This window comes from Nilaparvata lugens, chromosome 10 (assembly GCF_014356525.2).
Source record: "Nilaparvata lugens isolate BPH chromosome 10, ASM1435652v1, whole genome shotgun sequence".
NCBI classification, from domain to species: domain Eukaryota; kingdom Metazoa; phylum Arthropoda; class Insecta; order Hemiptera; family Delphacidae; genus Nilaparvata; species Nilaparvata lugens.
The window spans coordinates 19,357,441-19,385,230 of record NC_052513.1 but is presented as its reverse complement, the minus strand read 5'-3'; the positions used below and the strand labels follow the sequence as shown (position 1 = coordinate 19,385,230).

Sequence of the window (27,790 nt, the reverse complement as noted above, 5' to 3'; positions counted from 1 at the left end):
TGGAAATGGAAAATAAGGGCTAGGCAGTAGAAGCAGGCTAATAATATGAAGAAGAAAAATGAGAAATTCGAAGCGTGCAGGGGGTGAAAGAAGACCGAAAAGAAGATGCAAAATAAGAAGAACTTGTCACAGGTAGCAGAAAAGAAAAAAATAATGTAGCCAACCGGTGGATTGTGGTTGTATGAAGGAGAAAAATGAGAATAAGAGAAAGGCTGAAGTGTACAGGGGGTAGAAGAAGACCAAAAAGAAGATGAAGAATAAGAAGAACCTGTCATCTGGTGGACTGTGGGGTCCAGGGGTCAAAATTCGCGAGGATGGACTTGAGTATAAATATGGGATGTTGGCAATGTCAAGGTACAGTCTTGTAGTCTCCAAGCCACTAGACAGCTCACTAAAATGGCCGCCCTTAAAGCTTTGGTGAGTACTCGATTTTCCAAATTTCAAACTTCTTCTAAGATTCGAATTCTCTGCTATTTGATCGTTCAAGCTTCAATTCTTTCACTTTTCCATCTTTCTAAATTTCATCTCTTCAACTTCTTCAAATTTGTCTTCAAAGATACAAATTGTCTACCATCTGATCTTTCAAGCTTTCAAATTATTTCATCTTTTCAACTTCTTCAAAGATTTGAATTCTCTTCTATCTGATCTTCAAAGTTCCAATTTCTACACCATTTCATCTCCCTGAATTTCATTTTAATAACTTCTCTAGTTTTGTCTTCAAAGATACAAACTGTCTACTATCTGATTCTAATCTTTCAAGCTTTCAATATTATTTCATCTTTTCAAATTTTACAACGATCCAAATTCTCTGCTATTTGATTTTCGAAGCTGCAATAGATTTCTTCACAATTTCATCTCTATAACTTCTTGGATTTAGTCTTCTAAGATACAAATTGTCCACTATCTGATCTTTCAAGCTATCAAATTATTTCATATTTTCAAATATTTCAAAGATTCGAATTCTTTTCTATCTGATCTTCGAAGTTTCAATCTCTCCACCATTTCATCTCCCTGAATTTAATTTTCATAACTTCTTGGATTTAGTCCTCAAAGATACAAATTATCTACCATCTGATCCTTCAATTTATAAACTATTTAATCTTCCTAGATTACGTCTCTATAACTTTTAAAATTTCTTCTGAACATCTAGAATTCATTCTCTTCAAAGTTTCATACTCTCTCCCAGTTTATCTTTCAAGATTCTATTCTCCCATTACTTAAAACTTTGAAGCTTTATCACTTTTTCACTGTTTCTCTTCCACAGCTTTTCAAATTACTTGTTAATCTTTACAATTCTTGTGCCTTCAATTTTCCATCTACTAATATTATTTGATATTCCAAGTTTTAATTCTTTCACTGATCAACTTCAGTGTTTTATCATTAATTCACTGTCTCTTATTCAGAAGTTTCCAAATTTCTAGTCCACACCCAATTTTATTCTCTAAATATTTAAATTCTTCACTTTATATCTTTCAAGTTTCAATTCCTCCACTTTTTATTTTTGTATTTATATTAGTTTCCCATCTTCACCTCAATTCCTCCAAGTTTCTTGTAAAATTTCTCAATTTAAATTCTCCACTGAGAATTTCTTTCAAGTTTCAATTCTTCACCATTTCTATCTTGTATTTATATCTTTTCGCCATTTTCTCTTCACCTTAATTTCCCAAGTTTCTTGTAAAATTTCTCAATTTCAGTTTCCAAGTCATTAATTTCCATTTGATTTTTCATTCTAAAGACACGAATGATTACCAGTATTGCATACTCCATTGAAAAATTTCAAAATTCAAGTTAGATTCTTCTTCCAATTTTATCTTTGTATTTATATTAGTTTCCCATCTTCACCTCAATTCCTCCAAGTTTCTTGTAGAATTTCTCAATTTAAATTCTCCACTGAGAATTTCTTTCAAGTTTCAATTCTTCCACTATTCTATCTTTGTATTTTATTCTTTTTGCCATTTTCTCTTCACCTTAATTTCCCAAGTTTCTTGTAAAATTTCTCAATTTCAGTTTCCAAGTCATTAATTTCCATTTGATTTTTCATTCTAAGACACGAATGATTACCAGTATTGCATACTTCATTGAAAAATTTCAAAATTCAAGTTAGATTCTTCTTCCAATTTTCCATTTTGAAGATGTGATTTCTCTAATCTAGAGACTCTTTCAACTAAACTTGAATAACGTTAAAAATCTGATCTGAATAATCAGCTTCTCACTCTCAATCACGAGGAGTATGTTTCAGAAATTTGGAAAACTCTTTTCATAATCCACCCAAAAATTTTCCTCTCAATTCAATTCTCTCAACTTTCAAATACCTGATGAGATAGTATCTTCCCCAAATCCTCAAACTTGTTGAAATTCTTGCTCAAAAATTTGCAGTTTAATCGCTTACAACCTAGTTCAAGTTCTCAACCTCAAACATAATCTTGTCTTCTCAAATTTCCCCAATACTTGATTATTCAAACTTCATAATATATACAGTTTCTTCATTGTATATAGTCTCTACATTATTTCAATGCTCAAGCTCTCCAATATAGCGCTTTATAAATTCTATTTAAAGTCTTATTGCCGGTTGTACAAAAGCCGGTTAAATTTTAATCGTGTTTAACTCTACGAGAGCCGTTAATAGAAGCCCTCTTATCAAATGGGCCTTCTCTGATTGGTTCTCGTGAAATTAAACACGAATAAAATTTAACCGGCTTTTGTACAACCATCTTTTAAAAAAGGCCTTCTCTGATTGGATCTCGTGAAATTAATCAGGGTTGGAATTTAACCGGCTTCTGTGCAACCGTCTTTTCAAAAAGGTCTTCTCTGATTGGTTCTCGTGACATTAATCACGGTTAATATTTAACCGGAGTTTGTGCAACCGGGCCCCAGTGAAGGAGTAAAACTAAGTGAGATTCTCTTGATACTGTAATCATTCCCTACAAGAAACATCTTCGCTTCCTATTAACAAATGAAGACAGTTTAAACTAAATTTTACAATAAACACTAGACTTGTGATTATTTCATGCTTGAAAGCTTTGTCCCCTTATTGAACATTTACCACACTACTTGATACTACTAAAGATAATAGAAATGCTATTATTCTCTATTTCTTTTGACTATTTCATTTTCCATCTTTTTTCTTCAGGGCCACTTCTGATATTCATAAACATATAAATCTCAGTACCCTTTTAAATTAATTTGAATTTTTTTAATAATTGAATAGACTTTAAACTTTGTCAAAAATCCACTTGCTACATTTGTAAGATTCCGAATCGGAACCCGTGTCATGTTTGGTTTTTCTAAGATAGTTCAAATCAGAAGACGAAGTCAATTTCCGACCACATTTGATGCAGCTGTAAGGTTTTTAAGTCACTTTGAATTTTTTTCTTGAAATTGGCATTAACATGTCCGAAACATGTTGTGACAGAAATAATTTAAAAGGGTACTGAGATTTATATATTCATATATTTTTTATTTATTCATTCATTCAACAATGATGAAATACATGATCATAAAATGATAGGATTAAAAATGAATTAAAATATCCTATTCTCATCTTAAAACGTCTCTCCCATATAAAGTTCTATACCATAGTTTGATCCCGTGTTATCGGATGGACACGTTAATTGTCGGTGCCGGCTGAAGTATGACAGTCGTAAGGGCCATTGACGGCTTAAATTATATATTCAGGCGGTGGGACCTTCCCGCAAGGGACTCCCCACCAACAAAAGCCATACGAATTTACTTTTTATCATAGTTTGATCCCACCACAAAGAATCAAAGTTATTTGCTGTTCAGAAACTTGGAAAAATTAGGAAATTCTCACAATTTCCTCGTTTATTTTACTAAATTTTTATTCATTTTTCAGATCATCCTCGCCGTCGTCGCCGCCTGCATGGCCGCTGAGGAGCAGAGAGACAAGAAGGATGTCATGGCTGCCTACCCAGCTGGTGAGTTGACATTTTTTCACAAAAAATTGTATTTTCCAAAATTTTTTCACCAATTAATCGAAATTCTCCTGGGGAAAAAATGTTTTTCTAGCTTCTTTCCAATCTATGAGTCTTAAAAACTCGAGATTGTGTACTATCCTTGTAATCTCCTCTATCCTCCGTAATCTCCTTTGAAATATCACGATAGAAAAGTTGGATTTTCATAAATCATCTATCATCTTATTCAATTGAAAACTCGAACTGTGTTACTTGTAAATATCAGTAGCTTTGAAAGCCAGCAGGCTTCTTGCTAATACTATAAGCCTCCTGCACATAGATGAAAAAATCACATCAAAAAGCACATAGATCATATTCTATAATCCTATCTAATTCTCATCGTAGAACAGAACGTTTTTGTTCATTTCGTATCCTAACCAAATTGTGATATAATATAAAGTACTATACAAGTTGAAAATATTCACCCAGTTCCAAGTATAAAATACTACTAGTGAGTGTCTAGTCTCTCGGCCAATGACAGTCGAGCTCAACCTCCATTGGTCGAAAGCTAATGCCCAATCATAGGACTTCATCCATAGGCCTACTGTATACTCTTCTGCTCAATATTCTTTGCAATTATTCTAACAATATAGCTTAGTCTCAGCATCTTCCAGTTTACTAGAGATTGGTAATGGCGTAAAAACTGAAACTAGTATCTGAATTTGTTTTATTTTATTGGTGGTTTTGATGATATCAGGCCGTTTTATATGAAAGTGTTGTATGATATCATGAATGGAAACAGCTTGATGTTATCAAGAACTGATCCAATTTCTGAATCTCAACTTAAGAAAAATGACTTGAATAATTAAACTTATTATTTCAGAAGGTAAAAGTTTCTAGGTAAAATTTTTCTCATTCCATCTCCATTTTCATTGGAAATGACTCAAATCAACTCAATTCTTTCAAACATTTATTAAATTTCTCTCTCTTGAGATCAATGATTACTTTAAAAAACTCAATCCTCTCAGGAAGTGCTACAACTCCCTCTCTTTCTCTCTTTTGAATGACTCTTTCTCTCTTTCTAGGATTGTGAATGACTTGAAATAAACTCCATACTCTCAGGAATAAATTCTTTCTCTCACACTTTCTCTCTCCCTTCTCTCTCACCCTCTCTCTATCTCTCCCTGTTAAGATCATAAATATTTCAAATGAACTCAAATCTGTCAGGAATCAATCCAATTTCTCTCTCTCACTCTGTTTCTCTCCCTCTCTCACACTCTCTGTTAAGATCATAAATATTTCAAATAAACTCAACTCTGTCAGAAATCAATCCAATTTCTCTCTCTCTCACTCTGTTTCTCTCACTCTCTCAAATCCATCTCTCTTAAGATTATAAATAAGTTGAAATAATACCCTTGATTTTATAAGAATCGATCCATTTCTTTATTTTTCTCTTTCTCTCTCTCACACACACACTCTCTCTATCTTATTCTTAGAAATTACTCAAAATCAACTCAACTCTCTCAAAAACTAATTAATTTTCTCTCTTTCTCTCCACAGGTTACGGCTACGGCGCCTACCCCTACTACTCTGGGGCTTACCCATACGTGGCGTCCGCCTACCACGGAGTAGCCGCCGCTCCCGCCGTCTACCCAGCTGTTGCTTCCCCCGTCTACTCTAAGGCCTACCCAGCTGTGCCAGCTGTCTCTGCCTACTCAGCTGTTCCAGCTGTCTCCACCTACTCGGCTGCCTACCCCGCTAAGACCTACTCAGCTGTCTACCCAGCTGTCGCTGCCAAGGCTTACCCAGCTGTCTCTGCCTACTCAGCTGTTCCCGCTGCCTACCCAGCTGTCTCCGCCTACTCAGCTGTTCCAGCTGTTCACTCAGCTGCCTACCCAGCTGTCCACTCAGCTGCCTACCCAGCTGTTGCCCACCCCGCTGTATACGCTTAAGATGAACAACTGTCGACAAATCTTGATAAATTTTCACTAGGTGCTCACTACTTTTAAATCTGTAGTCTCTAGTAGGCCTACATTCCTCATTACTTTCAACTCTGTGGTCTGCAATACATCTAGCAACCTCTAAATTCTATGAATCTTGAGTTTATGCTCTGGATTCAATGAATTTCGAGTTGATAGTCATAGATTTGAAGTTGATGAGCATCCCATAGTACATGAAATAGCCCTGATATACTTCTTCAATGCACAAAAACAGATTGTACTGATTAAACAGCGGTCTGAAATCTTTTTTCAATAAAAGCTCTTCTTAAAAATTCCTTGTTTTTATTTGAATAGTTGTTAGTTTGTACCTTTCAATCCATATTCCAGGTTCTACATACCATATGTTCCTTCAGTCAAATGCTCTCTGCACAATATGTCTATCAAATTGAACATCTTTTGAACGGTTTTTGGGTATTGGTCTGTATGTGTGTGTGTGTGTGTGGTGTGTGTGTGTGTGTGTGTGGTTGTGTGTGTGTGTGTGTGTGTGTGTGTGTGTGTGGTGTGTGTGTGTGTGTGTGTGTGGTGTGTGTGTGTGTGTGTGTGTGTGTGTGGTTGTGTGTGTGTGTGTGTGTGTGTGTGTGTGTGTGTGTGGTGTGTGTGTGTGTATATGAGTGTATGTGCGTCTGTGTACACGATATCTCATCTCCCAATAAACGGAATGACTAGAAATTCGGAATGTTAGGTCCTTACAATATGAGGATCTGACACGAACAATTTCTATCAAATGCGATTCAAGATGGCGGCTAAAATGGCGAAAATGTTGTCAAAAACAGGGTTTCCGCGATTTTCTCGAAAACGGCTCCAACGATTTTGATTAAAGTTACACCTAGAATAGTCATCGATAAGCTCTATCAACTGCCACAAGTCCCATATCTGTAAAAATTCCAAGAGCTCCGCCCCATCTATGCAAAGTTTGATTTTAGATTCTCAATTATTGGCTTCAGATACAAATTAAACAAAAAAATTTGAGTGGAAAAGATTGAGCTTGAGAATATCTACAATTAATGATTAGTAACATTTTCACCTAAAATAAAAAATAAGCTCGAAATTCGAGAAAATGTGATTATCCAATTGCAAACTGTTGGCAACTGTTGATTCTATTAATGATTCACTATGAAGAGATAGCAGACCTTGTATGTCTCCAGCGCTATTGTCCTGTCACCAGCTGACTCAGATCTTTGTTTATTAGTAGACTTGGAATGCGCGTGAACACGGGCGTCAGGTGATCAATTTTCATAACGGCAAGGAAAGTTATGTGAGTGCGCCACACCAGATTTTTTAGATGAGTTGACAGGACAAAGCTCTCCAATTGGCTGATTATCAACTGATACCCGAATGCCAAAACAATCAGCCAATCGGAGAGCTTCCTCAGCTGCTGACTCGTCTGAAAACGCCTGAAAAAACGCCAAATATGATCTTGTCCTAAATGACGTCATCTCAGACTACATCTGAGCCTGAGAACCATGAATAAACTGGATAAGAGTGTAGTGACTTCATTTAATTGTGGTTAAATTTAATAGTGCAACTGGGCTGTACTATTCATTAATGTAAATCTTATAAATTTAAAGTTCTCATGGATCACGAAAATTCCAAAGGAGAACCAGGATCTTCTCCCAAGATACTTTGAAAATTGTATGTTTGTTCTCCTATCTATATCCGATTGGTTGTCAGCTGATTCCTATATAATATGGACTTCTGAACTACACAGAACAAACAGCTGGTTGAAGAAGTATTGCAATTTAAAACTATTTCAAAGATTCATTGTGATTATTATTATTAGGCTGGTCACACACCGATTAGTCAAGACAAGACTAGTCACGTTTAGTCACAATACTTCACATAGTTGCTTATGGAGTCATGTATAATCAGTGTGAGTTGCGTCATAATCAGCAATGTGAAGTATTGTGACTAAACGTGACTAGTCTTGTCTTGACTAATCGGTGAGTGACCATCCGAATTTAGTCTTTCAATTCATTCTATATATGAAATTCAGGTGAGTGAATGAATGGAAGTGAGTGTTAAATCAGGAACTGTATTGGATAATATAGGCTACACAATACCATAGAGAAACAATAGCATAAGTAGATATCCCATGGTATAGGGCGTTTATGTCGCAACTTTTACTGTTATCTCAAGCCGATAGTTCATGTAATTCTTTCCCGTGAAGCTGTGTGACGATGGTAATATCTCATATTGTGCCGTTCATACACTCTCACCCCAACAAAGCAGTAAAATTCTACAATAATCAACAGTAATCGGCTTGGGTTAACAGTAAAAGTTGTGACATAAACGCCCTATACCATGGGATATCTACTTACGCTATTGTTCCTCTATGACAATACTCACAAGAAAACTTGTAGGCTACAAATAAAAATGTACGTACTATATACTACATTTCTCTCATCAACACTGTGAAGTTGTGTTCCTTGCCCTTGGAGGGCTACCTCTCATGATAGAGCGATGATATTGATCTTTATAAGAGCAGTCGCTAAATTCCCTCTTTTGCGAATAAATTCACAAAAAATTAAGGCCGTCCGGCTCGCGAAATTACTGGGTTCAAACCTCAGCTCTAGCTCAGTGGTAGATACATGAATTTTATAAATACAATAATCACCATAAGTTCAATGACCGGTGATTGATAATTCTTACCGCTGCTTCTGTGAAGTTCTTGAAGAATACCAGTGAGGAAATTAAAAGAATATTATTATTATTTATTTATTACAATGTCAAGGATTTGACATTGATTGATCAAAAGATTTGATGACTGATTGTCAGTAACCATGTACCACTAGAGAATGATAAGACCAACTATAGTTGTTTCTAGTTGATTCTTAAAACGCTCGTCGTGAGTACAGGTATTCACCAATATATCCTTCCAAAATCCCTTAGAACTTACAACGCCAGTTCTTGAAGCTCTCTGGATCCTTATATGATATAGCTGGAACCTTATTAATATGATTTTTAATATACTTGTTCTGGCAGATAAAATGAATATCATCAAAGGATGATAAATATTGAGTGCTCTGAATAAGATTAATGTTACTTGATTCAACAATTTTAAGTGATGCTGAATATCTATTGGTACCAAAACAGCTCAAACTGTATATCACGAGATGAGTTAGGATATAATAAAAAATTCTATGAGTTTGTATGCTGACATAAAACACAAAATATATTCCCATAAAAATGTGTGTATAAAATATTCGATATATCTATAATTACTTAAATGTTTTCTAGAATCTGAATAATTATCACAGGTTTTGCCAATATTCACAATAGTGAGTTTCAAATTCATAAATATATTATTTAATACTGATACTTAGACTTCCAATCAATACAAAATTCTACAAATAAAAATGTACGTACTATCATAGATAAACAATAGCGTAAGTAGATATCCCATGGTATAGGGCGTTTATGTCGCAACTTTTACTGTTATCTCAAGCCGATAGTTCATGTAATTCTTTCCCGTGAAGCTGTGTGACGATGGTAATATCTCATATTGTGCCGTTCATACACTCTCACCCCAACAAAGCAGTAAAATTCTACAATAATCAACAGTAATCGGCTTGGGTTAACAGTAAAAGTTGTGAGATAAACGCCCTATACCATGGGATATCTACTTACGCTATTGTTCCTCTATGACAATACTCACAAGAAAACTTGTAGGCTACAAATAAAAATGTACGTACTATATACTACATTTCTCTCATCAACACTGTGAAGTTGTGTTCCTTGCCCTTGGAGGGCTACCTCTCATGATAGAGCGATGATATTGATATTTATAAGAGCAGTCGCTAAATTCCCTCTTTTGCGAATAAATTCACAAAAAATTAAGGCCGTCCGGCTCGCGAAATTACTGGGTTCAAACCTCAGCTCTAGCTCAGTGGTAGATACATGAATTTTATAAATACAAATAATCACCATAAGGTTCAATGACCGGTGATTGATAATTCTTACCGCTGCTTCTGTGAAGTTCTTGAAGAATACCAGTGAGGAAATTAAAAGAATATTTGATGACTGATTGTCAGTAACCATGTACCACTAGAGAATGATAAAGACCAACTATAGTTGTTTCTAGTTGATTCTTAAAACGCTCGTCGTGAGTACAGGTATTCACCAATATATCCTTCCAAAATCCCTTAGAACTTACAACGCCAGTTCTTGAAGCTCTCTGGATCCTTATATGATATAGCTGGAACCTTATTAATATGATTTTTTAATATACTTGTTCTGGCAGATAAAATGAATATCATCAAAGGATGATAAATATTGAGTGCTCTGAATAAGATTAATGTTACTTGATTCAACAATTTTAAGTGAATATCTATTGGTACCAAAACAGCTCAAACTGTATATCACGAGATGAGTTAGGATATAATAAAAAATTCTATGAGTTTGTATGCTGACATAAAACACAAAATATATTCCCATAAAAATGTGTGTATAAAATATTCGATATATCTATAATTTACTTAAATAAATGTTTTCTAGAATCTGAATAATTATCACAGGTTTTGCCAATATTCACAATAGTGAGTTTCAAATTCATAAATATATTATTTAATACTGATACTTAGACTTCCAATCAATACAAAATTCTGCAAATAAAAACCTGTTCGGTCTATAAGTTTGATATGATATACTTTGTTCAATTAACAAAATTATAATTAATAAATTATTATTCAAACATGAGATCTCAGGGATTTATATGAATTCGGGCCGTGCGTGGAAGTAAGCTTCCTACATATATCAAATAAATTTATAAAATGTTCTTATGAACTATGTGATATTATTCAACACGTGGTGACTTTTTATTTAATTTAAGTCAATTTGAATAGCGCTTTTTAAATAATTCCCCCACTTTACGCAGAAAATCTATTATTCAAGATTTATTCAAGATCGAATAATTCTTTTCAAAATGTAAACAAATAATTCTAACCTCAATGTTCATGCACTTTTATTTTTTATAATCCGCCAATAATAAGTAAGCCGCTTTATAATTTTTTGATCTTACCAATGGGTTCTCATAGTTATTGAATCACAATTATACAAGTTTTCTTATCGTTTTTGATAATGCTATTACTCCTAATCGCTAATAATACTTGATTTAAGTTGATTTATCCTTTGACTAAGTCTAACCTTCTTTCCAATTTTATAATTCTATTAACATTCATTGGTTCATTTTAAGATATTTGGTGGTATTAAATTACCACGTGACAACACATATATCAATTATTATAACTTCTTCAGTTTGAAACTTGAAAATGGCATGAGATCTCAAAACTAGTTGTGTTTATATAAAAAAATATAAAGAGGATACTGGCTATTTTCTATAATAATTGAACTTGAGAAGAATATAAAGTAGCAGTCTCCTCTTATGAGAATTCAGCAGTAAATTATCTATCTGAAAAACTCATTTTGAAATCCAAATACAGGATTATTGAACATTGGTTGCTAAAACATTGTACTCAGAGTAATTACATGGAGAAAAGATGGCGTAGGAAGATATCCCTTGGTATAGGTCTTCCATGATTTTAATTTAATGCCGATTTTTTCTTAACTGAAGCCGATTACTGTCGACTACTGTCTATTATTTTTGTTTTGTTGGGATGTGAGTGTAAGAACGGCACAGTATGAGAGACTACCAGCGTCACATAGCTTCACCAAGTAGAACTACTTGGACCATCGGCTTGAGTTAAAATTGAAAATTTGAACAAATATTTGAACATGCCCTTTACCATGTGATATCTTCTCAAGCTATCTTATATCTATGGTAATGATTGTTCAAAATGAAGTTCAACAGGATGAGTTCAATTAGAATACTGATTTGTTTTTTATATCACTTGCTCAGATGTTCACTCATCTATCGTCAGTATGCTAAATCTACTAATGAAAATACAGTACGACTTAATTTTCAAAGATCCGCCTTGAAACTCGTTAAAACTGATTCTGAAAGATTTTAACAATGAATTGTACTGCGAAAAATCAGATTAGTGTTCGGAAATCAAGGAATTGTAAACCAGAAATGTACTTTGAAACTTGTTCCAATCGATTCACGGCTTTTATTATAATAATAAGGGAATAATTGGCTTATACACGTTTGGGATAGGAAATTCACGAATGACGCATCATCACGTCTGAACTACTCAACTGATTAACTTGAAATTCTGCATATAGATTCTCAATTGAAAGAGGATGGTTATGTGCCTATTTTGAGTTCTTAAAGATTCCAGTAGGTCAAGTTTTCAGATTTTCAAGTTTACAAACCCTTGCAGATTGCAGAGCACAGGTTGCCTGCTGTTCAGAAATAGATTGTGGTCTACTAAAGATAATACTTAATTGGGAAACAAAAAAATTGTGATAAGAAAAACGGATAACAATATTAAATTGAGTAATAACTAAACGACACAATCTTTTGCCCACATATTCACACATCTCACATCCTCAATAAATTTTCAACTCCTGTTCCAAAATCAACCCAATAATTGCTACAAAAAACTGACATTCATCTTCCAACATCCTCAATAATCTCCAGCTACTGTTCTAGAATCAATTCACTGTATTAATGAGAAAAAACCTACAATTTCATTAAAAAACCTACACATACACATTAACGACTCAAGGAAGTCATCCATACATATATATACACACACAAACACCGCGGCAATTCAATTAATAGAAACCAAAATTGAATTTGATTGTAATAATCGAGGAGTTTGAAGGCCGAATTTTATTACACGCTGACAGTATGTAGTTCTCTTATCGGCAATTATATTCCAATCAACACTGTTTCTTTTAAAGGATGCGTGATGGCTAATTCAATTCAAAATGTCAGCTTGTGTTGATTGTACAGTTTCCTCAATAGTTAGATAAGCTTACACTGATTGTTCTAATGGGAAGCTACAATGTAATTTATAAGGAATTCTGGCAGTTTGAAGTGTTTTTGTCTATAGTGAGGTTCACGATATAATGGCAGTGTTTGATTAGCAATGGTATTGCTATCCTTGTCTTATCATTCAACAAAGCTGATAGTGCTATCTTTATTCATTTATATTTTTTACAAAGAAGCACTGATTGGGAGAGAAAAACTAAGGATACTCCTTGTACTATTTCTTTAAAAGTCTAAAATAGGGTTATGATTTCACTTTACTAAAATTTAGTCCATTTTTACTCAAAAAACAACAAAAACTGAGATTTTGAATTTTGACGGTTTTAAAAAGAATAAAAAACAAAAATATCTCACTCAAATCACCAATTATTGGGAAATTTTTGAGTAATTTCACAAAATTCAGAGCCAGAAAAAACACGCTCTTCCTCGCTTTGCTCTGATGCCAGATTGTCTTTTAACAATGTAGAATATTAAAAATTAATTAACAAAATATTTCATCTTAATTGAGAAAATTCATTATGAAATTATTGATAAATTTAATCTCTTGCTTAATGAAAATATAATTGATTATTTTAAACTAGAATGAACAGTTAATATTACATCAATAAACCTGTATCAGCTACCGTCTATAGAAGACATTGACAAGACAGTAGATCATCAACGTTGTTCTCCTATCTTTCTCCACTGCCATTATAACGTGGACCTCACTATAGAACTTGATAGTATCTAATTGGTTACATCCATCAGCATCTTCCACTTTTTTCCAATTCTTTTTTGTGAAAAAAATCTTGAAAATGTCTGTCATAATACGACCGGTTATTTGAACGATTTGCTGCAATTTTTTGTAATCACTTAATTCAGGTGAAAAAGTTGTAAAGTGTAAAGTTCAAGTGAACTTGTGTCATTAAGGTAATGTGGAAACATGTAAGGAATCCAGTATCTTATGTTCTATATGGTTTTCAGTAGTCTATAGTGAGGTCCACGTTATAATGGCAGTGGAGGAAGATAGGAGAACAACGTTGCCGATCCTCTGTCTTGTCAATATTTTCTATATAGACGGTAGCTGATACAGGTTCATTGAAGTAATATTAACTGTTCATTCTCGTTTAAAATAATCAATTATGTTTTCCAATATTTTCATAATGGATCCTCATAATTAAGATTAAATATTTTGTCAATTCATTATCAATTCTACATTGGTAAAAGACAATCTGACAACAGAGCAAAGCGAGAAAGAGATAGCGCTATCCGCTTTGTTGAATGATAGACAAGGATAGCAATACCTTTGCCAATCAAACACTGCCATTACTAAAGGATGATTCCAAGTGGCCTAATAAATTCAAAGTCTTGTTCAACTTGACTTTTTCATTACTTAATCCATTATTGGAACGCAAGATTTTCTGATATCGATAATGTCACATTCTTCAGAGAAACCTTTAGAGTGGTTACACTGGACTACAATCAAATTCAACCGCCGTAGAATAATTATTAACCAAACGAAGTGAGGTCTAAGATTCAATTCGACGGTTTAGCATTTCTCTTAATGTTTAAATGTTTATATGTTGCGCATTTACGGCGAAACTCGGTAATAGATTTCAATGAAATTTGACAGGTATGTTCCTTTTTTGATTGCGCGTCGACGTATATACACAAGGTTTTTGGCAATTTTGCATCTCAATGATAATATAAAAGGAAAAAGGAGCCTTCTTCATACGCCAATATTGGAGTAAAAATCAGACTATAGAATTATTCATCATAAATCAGCTGACAAGTGATTACACAGATGTGTGGAGAAGCCAGTCTATTGCTGTATTTTCATAAGGTCTATAGTTTCAATCAGGTACTTGTGGATGAGAATACTGCGTGAGGTCTACTGTTCACAGAACTACTAGTCCATACTATAATATTATCAGGGAAAGAACTGGCTCATATACGTACGGGATAGGAAATTCACGAATGACGCATCATCACGTCTCAACTAATCAACTGATTAACTTGAAATTCTGCATATAGATTCTTAATTTACCGAGGATGGTTATAGGCACATTTTGAACCCTCCAAGATTTTACTAGATAATGTTTTCAGTTTGTCAAGTTCTCAATTAAACCTTTGCGGAGCACGGGCTACCTGCTAGTGTAGAATAATCTAATGGAACTATACTCTCCATAAAACTACAGTAACAGTAACTATATTACCCAGTGTTTGGTAATATAGCTACTGTGCATAAAACAAGTTCAAATTAGGACAAAATATCTGTGAATCTATTCCAATTGACAATTCTGCATCTACTGTGTCGTCAAATTTAATATGAACAGTCATATTTTACATATTCTGCGGAGCTTGAATGGAAGAATTCATGTTTCTTATAATTTAGCAACACAGATAATTCGCATATGTCTCTGCTTAACTGACGAGAGTCTAATATTGGCTACAGATCCTCGGTTTAAACGGAGAAATGCCAGCTGTTTGTTCAAACCCCGAAAATCACATCATGATAACTGCAAATATATCTAGAAGCAAGGTACCCAGAATACATAGGTACATTCTTCATTCTTTATTGATTCATACAGGGCGGAGCCCCCTGGCTAGACGGATATGGCGAGCGAAGCGAGCCTGACGGCTAGTGGTGATATATATCATGGTTGAATCTAAAAGTGTTTTATAGTTCTTAACTATTGGTTGTGTTCGTATCTGGAATAGTTTCCTCTTCCTCGTACGAATTAGTTGAGCCATTTTACTATGAGCAAAAGGTGATAAGCTGCTCTAGACTACACTCACCTTTTTTGAAGCATTTGCTTCAAAAGTTGAGCAAATGCTCTAGTTTATTTATACAATTTTGAGCAAAATCTTTTACTTTTGAGCAAATGCTAAAACTATTTTTTTGATGAGCATGAGCAAAAGGTTTTGCTCACGTTTATTCATAGAAAATGAAACAAATGCTCCATATTTTAGTATATGTATAGTATGGTATAAGCAAATGCTCAACTTTATTCATATGGCCCAATAAGTGCATCATGAAAATGATAGGGAGAGAAAAAATTAGGTAACCTTGTGCTATTCCTCTCCCAAATTTAGATAAGGCTACACATAGTAACCATACCATCCTAGGTACATTGTCTCGAAGTAAACGTGGCTTAGCGTCAAACGTTCATAGAGCTCTTGGATGTTGAAAAAATTGAGACACCAAAAAAAAGCAAATACATAAAATTCTCAAAAGTTTCCAATAGATCTCTATCTATTCGCGAGAGGAGCTCTGGCATCTGACTTATACACATTTAAAACAAAGAATGGAGACAACCTAGACAACTTTAAGAGAAGATAAGCCGAGACAACTCAGAAAAAAGATAAACCAAGACACCTTCCCGAATTGATTAATATTTCATACAACGGCATTGTTGTCTTTTAATCATCTTCGTGTCACCGCTGCATCCCACACATAACTGAGTTGCAATATCGACTCTGTGGTGATGGAAAAATAATAGGAGAGTTCACATCTTTGTTTAACTTTTGGTGTCTGAAGAATGAGCTATCTATATGTTCGGTTAAGACACTGAGTTATGTTAAGAAAAAGAGAGAGTCTTCAAGCATAGAATAAACATTCTATAATTAATCAAGCACGGAATAAACATTATAGTTTGGAAACAAAACAGTATATACCAAGGTACCTAGAATACATTAAAGTATTTAGGTCTATTCTAGGTACATTGGTATATACTGTAATAAACGAAACTGTGTAGTAGTTCTCTCTGCTTCAAGTTATGATGAAAGGTAGAGATGTACCATAGGGAAACAATAGCGTAATCCCATGGTATAGGGAATTTATGTCGCAACTTTTACTGTTATCTCAAGCCGATTACTGTCAATTTTTACTGTTTTGTTGGGGTGATAGTGTATGAACGGCACAATTTGAGAGACTACCAGCGTCACACAGTTCCATAGGAAAGAACTACGTGAACTATCGGCTTGAGATAACAGTAAAAGTTGTGACATAAACGCCCTATACCATGGGATATTTACTCATGCTATCGTTTCTCTATGGCGGTACCCTGAGACTCTGAACCATAGAGTGAATATATCATAAGTGGATATCACATGGTATATGGCATTTCTGTTTCAAATTTCAAGCCGATTTTTGATAATTCAAGCCGATTACTGTCGGCTACTGTCTATTATAAGTTTTTTGTTGGGGTGAGAGTGTAAAAGTGCGTACAGATATACGCGCCGCGAACATGAGCAATTCACTTTTAATCAGCTGATGCCAAGCTTTTTATATCTGTATCTTACCGTTTCTGTAAAAATACTGATGTAGTCAGCTGATAAAAAGTGAATTGCTCATGTTCGCGGCGCGTATATCTATCTGTACGCACCATGAGAACGGCACAGTATGAGAGACTACCAGCGTCACATAGCCTAACGAAAATGTAGAGTGTGTAAATGCTTCTCAATTTCGACGATAGATGGCGGCAGTGGCTGGGTTACAAAGATGTCTTAGTTGAGTTGAAATTAAAAAGATGTTTTCGGTTTCACATGATTTTCATTGTAATTCTTAATTGAATTTTCATTCTAATTCTTTATGTGGAACTGACAACATCTCTCTCATTTTTCATCTGATTATGGAGAAATTCACAACATTTATGAGGCCTGGTTGCATAACAGCCTTTTAATATTTAATCATGATTTAATTTTACGAGATCCAATCAGAGAAGATTTCTATGAGAAGAGGGCTTCTCTGATTGGTTCTCGTGGCATTATTTGGGATTAAAATTTAATAGACTTTTGTGCTACGGGGTGTGTGTCTCTTGTAAATTTTATGTTTTGGCTTTTATGTAGTTAGTTTTACATTGATCTGAACTTTATTCGTTCTATATAAATGCACTTATGAAACTGATGCCCACATTTATTGGATATGGAAATATCAAATATCAAATTAATAGAATGCAATCTCAAGAAAAAACAACTGAGAATTCTTATTTCCCACGTAATGTTTCCACATTACATTTTCTGTAATACGAATAAAATTTCAATGAACAGATCTAGAATTCTTATAGGAAGAATGAGAAGAAGAAGAAGAAGAAGAAGAAGAAGCAGAAAGAATAAGAAGAGGGTGAAAAAACACGATGAGCAAAAGTATCACTTGGAAAAGTCAAGGCCGTTTCTTATATGTTTGTGTTAGTGAGGATGATCTCCGCACAAATTGATCTACATGCCGACATTTACACTAACACATTAACACACCGACACACATTGACACACACACACACACACTCACTAAAAACCAACATACATTTTTACACCAACACAAATACATTAACATTTTGTCCCGGAGTTTTTGCCAAAGTCAGATTTCCTCCTGGCAGTATCAGTTAAATGGGGGACATTACTGTTATCTGATAAGAAGAAGAAGAAGAAGAAGAAGAAGAAGAAGAAGAAGAAGAAGAAGAAGAAAAAGAAGAATGGTTCACGTTATTATGGCAGTGAATAAAGATAGGAGAACAACGTTTTCGACTATCTGCCTTGCCACTGCCTTATATAAATGAAAACTGATATCGGTATATCTGATGGAATATTAACTGTTCATTCTTGTTTGGAATAAACAATTATATTTTATTAGCCAGGAGAAAATATTTTTAATAAATTTCTCATAATTGAGATTGTTTAACAATATTTCTACATTGTTACAACACGATCTGGTAGCGTTGTAAAAGTAGAAAAGAATGATACTATCCGCTTTGTTGAATGATGGACAAGGATAGCAACACCAATGTTAATCAAACACTGCCATTATAACGTGGACCTCACTATAGAAGCTGATCATTCACACTGTCTCTATTGGTTGAATAGGAAACATAATTGTTATCAGATTTGGAATACTGTCAAATTAAAGTGGATCTAACTGAAGCAACTGAACTTTTACTCTGTCAGTATTGGTTAAGTAGGGTTTTTTGATGTTGTCCTATGATTGATTGATTGATTGATTGATTGAGTACTTTATTTATGTAGATTACAATATATACTGGCTTATACACTTATATACAATAGCTTACAATACAGCAAAATTATAGATGAAATTACATAATATAGACTAAGAAAATAATTATTGAACTGTATATGATATGAAAAAGCAATTTGTAATATAATAACTATAGATAATTATATTGTTATGCATCTACATGAATTGGCGGAGATTTGGACATATCAATGTCCCTTCTTCGGAAAGAATAATAAAAATATCCTTCCCACTAACTCTCTACCAAAATATGAGGAATATAGAAAGATTTATTTGAATCCACCTATAGAATTTTAACCTTTTCTCTGTCAGTATTTGTTAAATGAGGATCTTCAATGTTATCTGATAAGGAATAATGACAGATTTATGTGGATCTACCTATAGAATTTCAGCTTTTTCTTTGTCAGTATTAGTTGAATGAGGATCTTCAATGTTATCCGATAAGGAATAATGACAGAAGTATGTGAATCAACCTATAAAATTTTAACCTTTTCTCTGTCAGTATTTGTTAAATGAGGATCTTCAATGTTATCTGATAAGGAATAATGACAGATTTATGTGGATCTACCTATAGAATTTCAACCTTTTCTTTGTCAGTATCAGTTAAATGAGGAGCATTAATGATTCGCTCATAAGAAATACTGACTGTTGTAAGTGAATCTACCCAAAGAAGTTGAATCTTTACACTGCCAGTATTAGTTAAATGAGGATCTTCAATGTTATCTCATAAGGAATAATGACACATTTATCTGAATCAACCTATGGAATTCTAACCCCTACACTGTCAGTATTAGTTAAATGAGGAATATGAGAGTAATCTGATAAGGTTAACTGACATTTGAAAGTGGATCTGCCAGTAGATCAGATCAGTGGGTGAGAAAAAAGCGCCTCTTCATCATTACAATGAAATAATTTGTGTGGCGGCTATCTTGGAACATGTGGCGGGGATTTGTATAAATAGTCGCACCGTGGCCAAGTAGGTTACAGTCTGCAGTCATCTCTCTCCAGTGATAACAGTTGACAGTGATAACCACACTCTCTAAAATGGCCGCCCTTAAAGCTTTGGTGAGTCTGGAATCATTGTTTTTGAGATCTCCCTTTGCATTTCAAAACTATTCATGTAGCTTGAATCAAGTTTTCAGAGATTTTCTATCATAGATATCTCTCCAATTTGCTTCAACTTAAAATTTATAGATCAAAATAAAATTTATATTCGATACCATCCATATAGTTTGAATCATATTTTCAGAGATTTTCCATCATAGATATCTCTCCAATTTGCTTCAACTTAAAATATTTATAGTTTGAAAAACTCGATATAGTTTGAATAGTTTTTGGAGATTTTCCATCATAGATCTCTCTCCAATTTGCTTCAACTTAAAATCTTTAGTTTGAAAAACTCTATATAGTTTCTCCATTTATATAGTTTGAATTAAGTTTTTGGAGATTTCCCATCATAACTCTCTCCCCACTTTGCATCAAGTTAAAATTTGTTTAGCAAATTTATGATCGGAATTCAAGACTATCTTCAAATCAAAGTTTTTGAGGTTCTCTTTGATTTCGAGTCTCTTTTAGAGTTTTTTTGGTTGTCTTTGATCTCGAGTCTTTTTTCAAGAGTTTTTCTGGTTCTCTTCAATTTTGAGATCTGCCTTTGAATCAATAATAATAATAATAATATCGAGTGACCTGGCTGACTCAGGTCTGGTGTCAGAGTTTTCAGGTCGCAACTGATCAATTTCAGGGCCTCTGACATGACCTAACGACTGCTTTTTAGGCAGCCGGGACCGACGGCTTAACGTGTCCATCCGAAACACGGGAATTTGAATTTGAAAACCATCAATGTAGTTTGAAAGATTTTTCTTGGATCTGAAGACTTTGTAACAATATTCTCTGTTCGGGAATCATCTTCCAAAGAGTTTTTCCTTTTTTATCAGTAGATTTTTCATGTTTTTGGAGACTTTGCATCAAAATTATCTCCATTTTGCTCTATTTGAAATTTTCCAATTCGCAGCTGCACTTTCAAATCTCGTATTCAAATTCTAAATTTAGAGACTGTTTTCTGAAACATTTTCTCTCTTTGTTTTTCAAAAGATTTTCAAGTTTTCGCATAAACTCTCTCCATTCTACTTGAAGTCTGAGATCAATTTATCTTACTCACCATCGGATTTCTAGACATTCACCCAGTTGCACAAAAGTCTGGTAGCTTTTAATCGTGATTAAACTCAACAAGAACCAATGAGAAAAAAACCTCCATTTCTAAAAACCATCTCTGATTGATGCTCGTGGGATTTAATCATGATTGGAATTTAACAGGCTTTTGTGCAACCAGAACTTTGCATCAAAACTCTCATCACTTCGCTTTTAGCTTAAATTTGTTTTTCCAATTTTTCATCGGATTTCGAGACTTTGTGTAGAGTTCTCTCGAATCTTCTTTATTTTTTCAATGGAATTAGGAGATGGTTTTCAATTTGAGGATTCTGTTTAGAATTCTGTACTACTTTTCTCATTCTTTTGCTCAATTGGAACAGAGAGAATATTTCATGTTCAATTGGAACATGAAAAATTTTTAAATTCTCTTATTCAGTTTGGACATATTATAATTCTGTGTAAAGATTTTATATAGTTTCCATTAGTTGCCCCAATCTGTTTCCCAGATTGCGATTTACAGTCGATATTTTTTGTTCAGATCCCAATTCTCATTCATCATTTCCATTTCAAATTTGAAAATTTCAGAACTCCCTCTCTCATTTTGGTACTCTGTGTAAAGTTTTCTCTAGTCCCATTTATTAGTTCTACTTCTTATTCCTTTTTTTATCCATCTTAACATCTTAATCAATACTATTCAACAATGTTGTACTTTTTCAATCTTCTTGAGTTCAATGTAATGTCCTTTTTATCCTATTGGAGTCTGAATTATTTCCAATACATTCTATCCAATTTGAAAATTCAAGCTCTTTCTCTCTCATTTTGATACTCTGTATAAAGTTATCTCCAGTCTCCCTTATTAATTCTACATCTCGTTGTTATATCCTCCATACATCTTGACATCTTAATCAATATTATTCATTAAAGTTGTATTTTTTAATCTTGTTGAATCCAATGCAATATTCCCTTTATCCTCCTATTGAAGTCAGAATTATTTCCAATCCATCTAATCGACTCATTTTTTATGGAATTAATTGAACTTCAAATTATCTATTTTTCAGATCATCCTCGCCGTCGTCGCCGCCTGCTTGGCCGCTGAGGAGAAGAGGGACAAGAAGGACGTTGTTGCCGCTTACCCAGCTGGTGAGTGAAATTTTTTCACAAAAAAATTATAATTTCAAATTATCCATCAATTTACCGCAAGGAATTCCCCAAGAGTTACATTCATTACCACTTTCATTTACACTTACATCATTTAAATATAATTGAAAATCTACTTTGTGAAAATACTTGAGGCCTGAACATTTTGTGAATTGAAGAGCTACAAGACTTAACCTATTTCGGACTATGTGTAACCTTATCTAAATTTGGGAGAGGAATAGCACAAGGTTACCTTATTTTTCCTCTCCCTATCATTCTGATGATGTAATTATTGTATGAATGAATAAAGAATGGATAACAAAATATATAGAAGAGATATCTCACTCGATTATCTCTAGAAAAGAGAATAATAACTGAACGATGTTAGCTGAGACCTGAGACACAAATGAAATGAATCAAACTTCAAATTTGCATCAACCTCAGAAAACTCCTCGATAGAATATTGTGTTGATCACTTACTGGACACATTGACACACCGCCAATTTCAAAGTTAGATTAGAATGGTCAACTCATTTCCTATTGAATCGATTAGTTTCAACCAATTTCCATCGGACTATTGTGGTCATTTATGAATTTGAAACCACATCTCAGCTTGTCAATAACAAGTCTTGATGTTCATATATACGGAAAATTAACAGGTTTAACAAAGATTTCAATGACTTGGTCTAATCATAGAGAAACAATAGCTCGAGTAGATATCCCATGGTATAGGGCGTTCATGACGCAACTTTTACTGTTATCTCAAGTCGATTACTATCGATTATTGTAGATTTTCACTGTTTTGTTGGGGTGAGAGTGTATGAACGGCACAATATGAGAGACTACCAGCGTCACACACCTTTTTGGGAAAGAAATACGTGGACTATCGGCTTGAGATAACAGTAAAAGTTGCGACATAAACGCCCTATATCATGGGATATCTACTCGAGCTATGGTTTCTCTATGGTCTAATTCAATCCATTTAATTATTGCAAGTATTGGGGTTCATTCACGAAAATGAACAATTATTCTAACAAAAAGTTTCAAATAACGTGTTGATACAATCAAAACTAATTCAATCAACATTTGAAAAGTTGGAGTGGAGAAGTTGTAGAGTACACATGTATTTTATCTGATAGGAAGCTTTAGCACTCAACACTTTTGAATGATAAACCCTCATCATTATAATACTAGCTTACATTCCGTAGATAATGAGAAATCAATAGTTCATGACCATACGAAATAAATGTGTAATAAATGTACGTATAAATGAGATAGGATAGAACCTTCCCTGATCTGAAAATGAGAAATCTAAGAACTTTTTATTGAGAACTATCTGCAAAATTCCAGGACAATCAACGTGATGATACGTCAATCGTCAATTTCCTATCCCGTACGTGTATCAGCTAATTCTTTCATCTCTCATGTTATGGATAAATGAAGCCCGTAGAGGCACAATCTAGTTTTTACAAGAGAAAGGTGAATTATCTCTACTCAATCAACTAAATTTATTGGAAGATGTAAAATTTCATACCCAATAAAACGTATTTTTCGCCATACAGCACAGAAAGCAGCTGTTTTCCAGTCCCTATGTAGATCTTAAAGACATTGTTTGCCTAGGCCGGAAAGAGTACCCTTTTCAGCCGATAACATGGAACTAAGAAAAGTGATCAAAAACCTTTTCATTATTTGTGTTCATTATTCAATAATTGAAACATTCGTAATAATGCCATCTTATTGTCATTTGAAAGAATAAAAAAGTATAAGCTCCCACATAATTGAACATCATCTTCTAGGTTATTTAGACAAATCAGAATAAAAAATAAAAATACTTGGACAATTTCCTGATATTCAGATTACCTCAGATTTGCTGAAGCTATCACCTTCCACTTCTGCTTTCGGAAGTGCTTAGTAAACAACTATTCTCATATACATATTATTTTTTTTGGTGTGTGGCCCAAAATAGCATTCGCACCACGGGCAAAAATGTTTTTCCGGCTCTCAATCAAAAACCGATTTCGAGCCGGAAAAATTTCATTTTCTGCTCTAGGTGTGAAATATAATAATACGCTATAATAAATTCATTGAAACGTGAATAATTTCTCCTTTTCAGCTCTTCACAAGCTAATTTCCACGATTAATCTCCTCCCTTCCATATTGAAAAGCAGGGACATTTTACGAATATTACACACGTGATTACACACATATAGGCTCACATATACTCAATCCCTCCAATTAAAGAGATTGCAATCCAATTTCAAAGGCCAGTGAGCAGTTGTCAATGAGCCTAACCATTCAGCCTAACATATACATATGGGAAAGCCTAAAGCTCCTCTCTCAATTTGCCGTTTGCCTAAGGCTAATCTCAATTTATTCCACGCCAAAGACACATTATTTGTATTATTTGCTGAATGCTTCAGCACATCTTTCAATTTGAAAATTGCCTAAAGGCTAATTTATTTCAAAGCAAAGGTACATTTTCGTATGTATTCAATGCTTCAGTCTCATTTGCTATATTATAGTGAGGTCCACGTTATAATGGCAGTATTTGATTGACATTAGTGTTGCTATCCTTGTCTATCATTTGACAAAGCAGATGGTGCTATCCTTTTCTAGCTCCACATCGTTGCCTGATCGTCTTTTAACAATTTAGAAGTATAATTTATCAACTAAATATTCAAATTCAACTATGAAGGGGAAAATTTGTACAGACTATTGCAGATTGAGTGAATCTCTCAAGAGCCAAAAACGGTTCTATCTGAAAAGGTTTTTAACAAGTTTTCAAACCTCTTAAACAAATATTCAAAGAAGATTTTCCTATTTTACTGATGCAGATTGAGTGAATCTCTCAAAAGCCATTCAGTTCTATCTAAAAAGGTTTATAACAAGTTTTTAAACCTCTTAAACAAATATTCAAAGAAGATTTTGCTCCACAAATTAGATGAATGGCTTTTAAGGAACCCTTTTTATAGTATTGCGGAGTTTTTCGAGCACACCGACATTGACTTCTAAAGAGTGCTCAAATATAATTGATTGGAACATGTTATTTATTGTTATGAATATACCGGAACTATTTGCTGTGATAATATTTCTATGTTTTTGAGTATGCAAAATGTATGTTTAATATTTACCCGATGACTTTGCCAATAACATGTATTTGTTCAAGGTAATAAAAACATTTTGAATTTGAAAAATGATAGTTTAATAATTGAAAACGATATTTTCTCGACGAATAAAAATAAAATAAAACTATTTCTCTCAAAATATCTCTCACCATTACCTGTGGTGTCTAGTGCCATATAAGATGTATCACTCCTAATATTAAAATTGTTTACAGATGGAATTGAATGATAGAGAATGCATTCATTCAAATGCTAATCAATATATAAATTTATTAGCGAAAATCCTAAATAAATACTGCAAATTACCCCGAAGACCTCTGTAGCTGCAGATTTTTGGATAGTAGTTCTCATCGAATTTCCATCTAGCTGTTAACCCTGTTGTCAATGTCTGCAGTAGCAGAGGTCTTCGGGGTGATTTGCAGCATTTATTTAGGATTTTCGTTAATTAATAATTATATTAGAATTGTTCTCAAAACCTCTTAAGACTGAGGGTATCAACATTTGTTTTCGTCCCTTGGGCTAGTCAAGACTTGTGTACCCTTATTTTATTTATGTCTACCTTTATTTTTCACAAAACATTTCTCTCCACCCCATCCAACCCCTAGGCTAGATCTCTCACCCTGATTCTATTTATGTCTACCTTCATTCTTTACAAAAACTTTCTCTCCACCCCATCTGCCTCGTGTTTTATCCAAATTACCTATAATATCAAAACCTTTCTCTTTATTTCCAGGTTACGGATACGGTGCCTACCCCTACTCCGCCTACTCTGGAGCTTACCCCTACTCTGCTGGAGCTTACCCCTACTCTGCCTACTCAGGAGCTTACCCCGCCGCATACTCAGGAGCCTACTCTGCTGGAGCTTACCCCTACTCTGCCTACTCCGGAGCATACCCCTACTCCGCGGCATACCGTAGTTCGGCTTACCCCTACTCCGCCGCCTACTCAGGAGCTTACCCCTACTCTTCCTACTCTGGAGCTTACCCCTACTCTGCTGGAGCTTACCCCTACTCTGCTGCCTACTCAGGAGCTTACCCCTACGCCGCATACCAGAAGGCTTACTCCGGTTACCACCATGCCGCCTACCCTTACGCTTACTAATTTACTTGAAAGGAAAACAAATTCTCACTTCAATCATTAGCATTTTTTGTTGAATATAGGTAGCATTTTTCAAGCTATCCATTAGATTCATAGGTAGCAGGGATTCTGTACATTTTTCAAATGGGTAGTATTGATGCTATTCATTTGTTAAATGGGTAGTAGTGATGCTATACATTTTTTGAATGGGTAGTATTGATGCTGAACATTAGTTGAATGGGTAGTATTGTGCTTAATAAAGAATGCTGACAGCTTGAAGTGAAACTTAGTATAGGTTAATAAATGCTCAATTTTTCTAAATTCGTCTGAAATCTTCCATAGAAATCTTCAATTTTCAAAAATAATTTTCAGAATACAGGTATCACATCATTTTGTAATTATTGTAAATTTTGAATAAACAGTTCTTACTTGCAAATTTGTGGTATTCATTGTCTGTGTTTGACCTGATTTGTTGAAATTAGTGTATACAGAATTATTAGTAGATACAGTGAGAGATAAATTACAAGAATCATTGAAATTAGTGTATAATAAACGTGAAAAATTACCATACCCAAGTATAAGTAGCAAAGTGGATAATATGCAAAGGAAATTATTCCTCTCCAATGTGTGGTATTAGAAATATTCTGGAGAGATGATTCAGATTAATATTTTTGCCGCAATATATGATGATTATTCAATTATATTTTGCCATGGCAAAATTGTAACGTGCTATAAATTTTCGACTCTAAATTCATTGTCTAAATTCAATATTTTCTATATTTGGCTCAGTGGTTTTGTGTTTTGTTTCGGTTATGTATATGTTTGAACTTTTTAACATCAAAATGAACTTTATTCCGAAGTGAAAAGTGTAAATTCAAAGTATTGTGCTCACTATAACCTCAGTGTCCGGTTTCCCATTAGGGAACTTTGGACTATATACGGCGAGGTGGAACTACCCTTGGGTCTCCCCACCATTCAAAGCCATATGCTAATAATAATAATGAAATCCAATTATATAAATTGATGTGAAGAGAAAAATACTCTTATGTATGAGCTCTATTAGAGTTCATCTGAATGTGTCATCACATTGGATGCATATATGTGTTTGTGCACGTTTGGTTATGCATGATCAAGCTTGCAGATGAAGACAAACTATGGAAAGAGTCATAGGAACACTCACACTGAACGCGTGCACTTGCTGGTTGCAGCTACATGCAAGTCACAATGTGTTTCAAAGGCACTTTAAATATATTTTTTTCCTACAGATACCTTGAAAAGTGACTATTTGTGCACTGATTGCAGGCCGCAAAGAATCACTTTTCCGCACTAGTGCGCAAAGTGAGTACTTTGCGTACTCCAGATTTTCAACATGACAACGCAAAATAGTTAGTAGGTTATATGGAGCAACAGTACAGCAAAATGAAAATGAAGTTGGTAAGAGTGACTGCTGTGGCTGCAAAAGTGAGCAGAGGTGCAACGAAGCACAACGAGCAAAT

At 34.2% G+C, this 27,790-nt stretch overlaps 2 protein-coding genes across 2 annotated transcripts in view; one reads left to right on the top strand and one right to left on the bottom strand.

The window, feature by feature from the left end:
• LOC111046719 (ras-related protein Rap-2b-like) overlaps window positions 1-27,790 on the bottom strand; it is a 435,025-nt gene that overhangs the window by 158,658 nt on the left and 248,577 nt on the right.
• On the top strand, window positions 278-26,726 carry LOC111061267 (calcium-binding protein P). Its single transcript, XM_039436044.1, has 6 exons — window positions 278-417; window positions 3,854-3,935; window positions 5,472-5,860; window positions 19,828-19,875; window positions 22,017-22,098; window positions 25,951-26,726. The coding sequence occupies exons 1-6, from the start codon at window positions 397-399 to the stop codon at window positions 26,316-26,318; spliced, it is 990 nt and encodes a 329-aa protein (XP_039291978.1). The 5' UTR covers window positions 278-396; the 3' UTR covers window positions 26,319-26,726.